Here is an 8,267-nt window from a genome sequence, read left to right on the forward strand (position 1 = left end):
ATACCTTTAGGGTCTCTGAAGTTTTATTTTGGGTGTTACATACGTTATGGGAAAAAACATAATCTTACAGTGGCAGATATAAAAACTTGTTTTATTACGACTACATCACTATCATTTATTTCAAAATTGAATTTATAATAACTTTTACTTTTATTGCTTTTTAAATATCGTCTTATGTGTGTGAGCAGAGACATATTAGTTGGCACGCGCCGCCCTTTTGTCTATCTATAAACACGGTGTGTTGGCAGTAGATGATATCGCGTTATTAAAATTTGGACTTTTTTTTTTAATAATAAAAACACTTCATAAAATACATACTTTCTATTTTATTGCGCTAGCATGCGTAATTCTTATAGTTATATTACTTCAATTCTGATAAATGAAATTTAAAGCTTATGTGTGTGTTAAGATTGCATCTGTTCTATAAAATGTTGTAGTGATATGAGATTTCACTTCTTTCTGCATAGATTTTTGTGGCGACGACATGTAGACCAACGGACATGAAATTTTGTATTTGATTAGCAAATACCCTTCTCTGCCTTGCTGTTAGCCAATAATTTCAATAGTAATACATAAGTTAAACTGGAACCGTGTTATTGGAGCGCGAAGTGTTTGGAGATCCTGCGATTCAAATCATATCGATAATACGCCCAAGACCCGTTAAAATATGATAAATGAATTTAACTACTACTAACTTTAGAAAGCCTTTGAATGAAAACGACAACTATGCGATGAACGGAAATGAAAAAAGTTGGTATTAATATTCTTCTGATTTATTGCCAGCTTCCTAATTATATTATAACTATTTAGCAAAGAGTAATATTCAAAAACACAATAAATTCAAGTTCTAATCCTTTTGCTAATCTAATGTTGATCCTCTGTATTCACTTGTCGCATTATTGACGTTTGAATTGTTATTGCTGTGTGTTGGTTGGTACTTATCATTATTATTATTATTATTGTTTATTTGTTGTTACATTTTGAGCGTCAAGTGTGTTCCCAAGTGCTCTTTCGAAAGCAAAGCACGCACTCCAACAGCCCTCACTTATATTTATTTTTTTCATTTTCAATTTTGAGAAAAAAAAGTATAAGTATCATATATAAGTATAAGTATCATATAATAAACCCCAGAACGTTAATGTTGATATTAATATCACAATGAAGTTTCTTCCCTTTTGTACTTACAGCTTATACATATTTTTTTTTCGCGCTCACCATAGAATGCACAGATTGTGCAATGTCCTCTACATCATCAAGAATGAATAAGATACCAAAAAAGTGAAATAAGATGGTGAGATGTAGCATTTTCCTTCTACACATCTATTTACCCGCAGCCTAAATTTTTAGAAGATTATAAAAGAAAGCTGAAAAGTTAAGAAAAAAAAGCGGACTACGATTTTTCATAGGCATTTGTCAAAGCTATATAAAAAAATTTGTAACGCACTTGCTAGACATTTTTTTGTTTTTTTTTATTTTTATACATATGTGTCTTTAATCTAACTTACGTGGGGAGTATCTCAGATTCGTTTCGATGTATATTCTTTGCATATACTATTTTTGCACAGGTTATTTAAAGCGGGATTTTTAATTTACGCCACACTTTATGTCTAGAAAATAACGATAGACAACCTGTGTATGTACGTATATCGATGCGTCGTGAGCGAAAGTATGACAGCAAAAAGGCAACGGCTGAAAATTCAAAGAAGCACTATTGTCAGTGAGCACAATTTTGCATTAGAAATAACACTTTTAACACACATAATCATGTGCTTGTAAATTGAAAATTCCTCTATCAACCCCTAAGCGCAAAGCACACGCATTAGGAAAGTGCTCACAACACGATGCTTAAAATTTTTATTTGTATGTAATCATTGTAAATCGCAAAAGTACATTTAATGTGGAAAGAAAACATACACGCTAGCTATATACTGATTTTTTCAGCAAGGGTAGTTGATGGTCAGTGATGAAGTCATAGGTCTCTTGTGCTATATGATCCCCTGGAATTTTTACGTCTTAGTTTAAAGTCACCACGTCACCACGACAATAACCACCGAAAACTAGCGTATTACCTGGTGGTACATTATGTAATATCGGTTGAAATAGGGCCCATATGTTCTCGGTAGTGTTGAAATCTGCAAATTGAGACACAAAAAAAGGAAAGTTTATAGTATTGCTACTGCGTGTTCGATTTTCTTTTGAGAGAGGTTTGAAAATGGATCGAGTGCAGTTTTAAAAATATGTTTACCATTTATTAAAGAAAGCCAAACTTGCCTCGAACGCAAAATTACTTCATTTAGAGTATCTTTTCAGATAGCAAATACCAGAAATGCACTTTAAAATAAAAGTGGCGTTTCACCTATCACTCACTTATTCGTGCAACGCTATGTTCCAGAGAATAAAAAATATGGGTTCAGGCGTATAACACGGTTATTAACTTAAACTTAAATATAATGTCAATCAAGTCATTGGGTATTCAAGCCAAGTTTCAAACTTAATATAATTAAATATCGTTCTAAATGTACATTTGGTATAAATGAAAATTAAGTTGACTTTAAGTTTTAATAAAAACAAAATATGGAATTCAATTTTACAATGAAAGTCTCAAATTAAAAATATTTTTAAGTACAACAATTACGATCACAAAACTAATTTTAATTTTTATTTTTTTCCTCGAAGTTAGTTGAAGCTCCTCTTCACTAGTAATTTCTATAAAAAAAATCAAATAGCAATTGCAAACAAACAATTCAGCGGAGTACAAATGCGATTTTTTGAAATTGCGCTATATCAAAACTGTTTTATAATAATCGCAAACTATGTACTGTGGTATATCGAAGCCGCGTTTGATATGTACCAGGTTATATAGAGACGCCTGTACATACCATTTTACAATATATCTTAAGCAATCGTTCAAATAGAGGGGAAACCAATATTTATTTCTACTATTTATTCTCTTAATTATCGTTGTGCTCTTGAATCTAATTTTAGGTTGCATTGGTCAGCTTTATAAGTCATATCATGTTGCGAAACATTGAAATTAATGACACAAATAATAACCTTGTGCACAGTTCCTTATACAATAAGCTTAGAGATATAACATAAGCGAAAAATATACAGAATTGTACTAAAGTTCTAGTTCAACTTATAAATTGCATTGTAACGTTTATTAAAAACAAGACATAACCCATAAAGAAGAAAGTACGCGAAGAGGTACAATACTTTGTTAGTAGTAATGATTGATTGAGAAGGACAAATCTATCTGAAGTTGAAGGATTGACAACACAAAGAAGCAGGCACAGAATTGCATTTGAATTGTGGAATGTTTATAATGTTTTGAAATACATAACAAAGACCCCATAAAAGAAAAATTTAATTGAAGCAAGTAATTGCATCGCTTTAACTGCGTGTATTTTTCTGTGTTTTTGGAAAGAACGATTGTGACTTCACCTCCCTTGCCAGTTTTAACTCCAGTTAGCTCAAGTTAAAGAATTAACAAATCCAAAAACATCGGCCCAAGTCAACGCTAAGTTCTTTTTGTTTTACCTTTTTTTGGGCACATCCCATCAACGAACTGTTGCATTAAAGTGTTTTGTGCGATTTTGTAAGAAAGGATAGCAGAAGGTCCAGTGATGATGGAGATGTGGATCGAGACTTGTGAAATATAGGTATATACTGCCGCCGGAATGTTTCATCTGGGAGTACAATTGATTTAGTCACTTTTAGTAGTAAAGAGGTGGTTTTAGCTACTACACAGTTAATAATCATTTATTTCTTTTTTCATTCAATTCAATATTCCTTTCAACGTCCTGTAGCAATTAAGGCTTTTACCTACAGTGTAGGACATTTTAGGATAGCGATTTTTAGAAAATTTAGTAAATTTTGAGAATCAATGCTGTTTTCAATGGGAATGGATTGCTTATTTACACAATGTCGTGCGAAAACAGGCCCTGAATCTGAACAATTCATTTCTTGTTGGCTGTGTAATCGTTTTGGACATGCAAAGTGTGCTGGTATTATCGGCCGTGCTGCTGATGCAGTCCTTCATTCTTCTAAGGGTGTACGATGGTCATGTCCTGACTGCAGAAAGCTGGACATTGATTTCTACAAACTCTTCACGGGGACGAGATATTGTTTCTCAGATTTGAGCAAAAATCTCGACTCCTTGTGGGAGAAATTTGAAATAATCAAGACTAGGTTTGATGAGTGTCGTCATATTGCGCAGTCATCTTCCTCTCCAGCTAAAAAGGTTTCAACTCGTAGCGTATGGTGTGGTTCGTCACATCTGAGTTCTTCTAAATCCGTTTCGTCAGTGCAAGTTAGCGATTCTTTAAAGTCTACAAAGAATGTTAGCGTTTCTGCTACTGTTCAGTCGGTCGGTAACATAAAAGTTACAAAAAAGCCGGGCAGTCCTTCTGGCTTGAGGTATGCTGAAGTGGCAAGAGTATCTCCTTCCATTGATGTCACTCAATCTTCTCAGACGTCATCGCCTAAAACTAATAATGATAATAGTAAATCGTTCTCTCCTCCTGGCTGTTCGAGTGTAAACGGTCATCAAACTGGGTACGTTGCACAAGCTGCTCGTGCAAGTGTGGTTACAACTTCCATAATTTTCCCAACTCATAACGTTCTTCCCAGAAAGGCAATGTTTGTGTCAAGACTGGCACCAGATACATCTGTTGATAACATAAAAAGTTATCTAGCAGCGAAAGCCCCTTCTGTCAATTTAAAACGCGTTAGTATTTTCAAATTGGCTTCTTCTCAATCTAGAGCTATCTCATCTTTTAAAATTCTGGTTCCGACTAAAAATATGGATTTAATGTTAAATAAATCATTGTGGCCGATTGGATCTTTAATTAAGGAATTTATCACTCGGAGTCGACCTCGTAATGCTAATGCAGTAGCTCTTTCCCCTTCAAAAAACTAAATATTTCTTCAGGCTCATTTTCTCTCATTTATCAAAATGTTAGGGGCCTAAATTCAAAAATTCGTTCTACCTTCCTAAATTCAGTGAGCACACAGTTTTCCTGTTTGGCCTTCATTGCAACTTGGTTAAAGCCGGATCTATATTCGTCGGAACTTTTTCATAATTCGTTTCAAGTTTTCAGAAACGATCGATTCTATCGCAATGGTAGTGGTGTTTTAATTGCCATTTCTTCGGCGGTCCCTTCCTATTCATTTGAATTTCCAACTACTCCCGACGTTGAATTTATCGCCATTCGAGTAAAATTTCTTAATAAACACTTATATGTGACTTGTGTACATGCTTTTTTTCTTTTTTTTCCTTCTTATTTTTTTTATTGTACTTATACTAAGTTTTAATATTAATTTATTTAAGATTTACTTTAAGAGTCAATTGAACTCGACTGCCAAAATGTTTTAGTTGAGTTTCTTGTATAAGTGGAATAATTATTATTATTATTATTTTAATTTTAGACTAATGAATTGAATTCTTAGACTAAAAAGAAGACATTGAGCACTAGCAACACAGGCTATCGGCTCAGTAAGTGGAATAAATAAATATGATTTGCTTTATTTTATTAAAAAAGTTTCCCAAATTGATTAATTTTTCAATTGCATGGCATCTTCTTTGTATTAGAAAATAATCCTTTAAAAATCACATTAAAGTTCTTATTTAATTTTTGTAATAAACACTTCTTTTGCAACGCGTCTCGATCCTCCATACATAATTCATAAAAAGAATTATACAAAATTGCAAGCAATAACCATAGGCGGGATGGCTTTAGGTAAGTAAACTTTAAAATTTTGTGCAGTAATATCTTTTATGGATCTTATCTCTCTTATTGTGGATCGCATCAGCCCGCTGAAGTAGCGGTCATAAAATATATGTATTCGAATGATCTCTATTTAGATATAAAAGAAACGCACATAAATGATTGGGTTTTAGTTTGTTTTATCATATTTAATTCTAATCCCTTTAAACAATTTAATTTAAACAAAGAAGAAAGAAGAAGAAAGAAAGAAGGAAGAGGGAAAGAAAGAGAGAAGTGGAAGAGAAGCATAACTGACATTAGGTCGCATTTCAGTTACTTCATGTCGAAACAGAAGCAGGCATTACCACAGATATGTATGTTATGATATCACTTTGCGTAGAGAAGATCAGATAGAAATGAATAGTTTGATGAAAAAATTCTCAAATAGTATGGAATGCCAATTATATTGCAGTATAGATATAGAAAAATTAAATTTTGCAGAAGCTTCTACCTTATCTGCATAGGCTGGCTCAACTCTTTGTTCAACTTTCATCGACAACCTTCTGACATTTGTCTAGTAAAAAAATTACGCCATCACCTTGGTATTTCTAGGATTTCTGATTGAAAACTAAATCAAGTAATTTCCACAGGTTTTCTTCGAAAAAGAGAGCTTCACATCATTAAGAACGTTCTGCAAAGGCCGAAATAAGTAGTAGGCGAACGGGTCTGAGCTGTATTCTGGATACATCAAGACTTCCAATCAATATTTGCTAAGTCGTTAAAGATATGTCCAGTTTGGCAATTTTTTGACGGAAAATTGGTTTTGCGCACTTTAATCGAGCATTTTTTGATGCTAAAGAGTGGAATCAATCGTCTACTCAGGTTGGAGAAGCTGATTATACACGATTCGGCTTGCGTTTGATGTTGTTCTTTTTTAGCGATTTTACGAAGAATTTCATCGACTTTTCCATAGCTAATTGATCATAGCCTACATGTAATATGACGAATTTTGCCTTACTTTAAAATAGTAATTGTTGCTTTCGACTGGATTTACAAATGTCACCTTGTGTTTTATTTTAAATATATATGGACTATCGGGCTTTAAGCGTGCTATTTTGTTACGCAATTCATGGCTCTCTAAAATGCAATCTCGGTGACCTATTAGGTTAGTACATTTCTTGTTACATCCACGATCTTTTTGTTATTGCTTCACAGAGACGCGCGATTGCTAAGAATGAAAAGATCAGTTGAGTTTGTTGTGGATTTATATAAATGCAGACAAATGCAGTTTTACTTTTTTTTAATTTTAGGAAAATTCCAGATTTTCTTACCACGAAAACAATGAAATGTCTTCCCAAAATTTGCGCAGAGGGCAGTATAGTATCTTTAGATAAATAAGTTCGATAATCGCGTAAACACAAATATTTTTCAAGCGTTTATGGAAGAAAACAATCGCAATATACGGGTTAATAGCTTTATTCAGCATTAAAGCATAAAGAAAGGTTTAAAGAAGGGACAAAAATATGTGAGGGAATACAGTGAGTCATAGTAGATTTAGATACGAATAAAATAAAATGGAGATAGTATCGAACTATACAACTGAAATCTGATTTGTAAGTGATATACAACGATCTCAATACATTAGACGAACAAAGTTCACACTTTCTAAAATATATCTCATATCTTATACATTAATAACGAGATCGGTAAAAAGCGGTAATATTCCTTGTAGTCAACGGATGTTTTGTGGTGAAGCGACGGAGATATAAGGAATATCTCTCCAATGTTTTTATCACAAAGGTTGCATCAGGCTTCCGATCAACCATGTCTTGCCATTGGTATTGGTCAATAGATCACTCTGAGAAATTTGTTAGTGTTTAAGAGAGCTAATGCAAATATTGCAGAGGAGTACATAAAAGTAGTTTTGAATTCGAAAGAACGGTCGAATTATAAATACAGAAGGCTGGTTGAATACTTAGGCATTACTTACGGTGAATAATCCCTGGTGTTAGCGTCGGTGGGTATCTTCATAAACACCAGCCTAGGCTCTGATTTATCGCGAGAGAAGACATTGTTTTTCTCGACGAAAGTTGAAAAGGAGAGCACTCGTATCTCGTTGCTAATGTTAAGCATTGAGGCACTCTAGTAACAGATGAACAGGTTGAATGAACCGCAATTTAGCGGATTATGACACAAAGAAGAAGACCATCTAGTCGTCCTTGCTTGGAGCGGATAATAAAAGCTACTCCAAAAAAAAGACGTGTTTATATATATTTTGAGCAATCAAAGGGTTACTCTACGACAAATTTAAGCACATATTAGGTTTCTGAGCACACAGTGTAATGACACGATGGTTACAAGTTCGATATATGTTATACCACCGCTCGTTGGTAGAGTACACATATTGCTTTCACACAGACGAAAACTTAATGAGACTAAGTCGAAATAAAAGGCTATTTGAGAAAGAGGATCACGATACTGGAATTCTAAATATATTAGTTTGGGGAAAAAGAAATCCATTATTTTTATATGAACTTCAGGACTTTATTTAACATGCTT

At 33.6% G+C, this 8,267-nt stretch overlaps 1 protein-coding gene across 1 annotated transcript in view; it reads right to left on the reverse strand.

Annotated features, from left to right (window-relative positions):
* Nucleotides 1-2,008: 2,008 nt before the first annotated feature.
* The window catches only part of LOC119643534 (paired box protein Pax-6), a 116,697-nt gene continuing 110,438 nt past the window's right edge, over nucleotides 2,009-8,267 (reverse strand). Inside the window, exon 9 of the mRNA XM_038042913.1 lies at nucleotides 2,009-2,132. Within this exon, the coding sequence (XP_037898841.1) occupies nucleotides 2,081-2,132 (52 nt within the window). The 3' untranslated portion in view covers nucleotides 2,009-2,080. The remainder of the gene's footprint in view (nucleotides 2,133-8,267) is intronic.

This window comes from Glossina fuscipes, unplaced genomic scaffold (assembly GCF_014805625.2).
Source record: "Glossina fuscipes isolate IAEA_lab_2018 unplaced genomic scaffold, Yale_Gfus_2 61185, whole genome shotgun sequence".
In the NCBI taxonomy this organism is placed as follows: domain Eukaryota; kingdom Metazoa; phylum Arthropoda; class Insecta; order Diptera; family Glossinidae; genus Glossina; species Glossina fuscipes.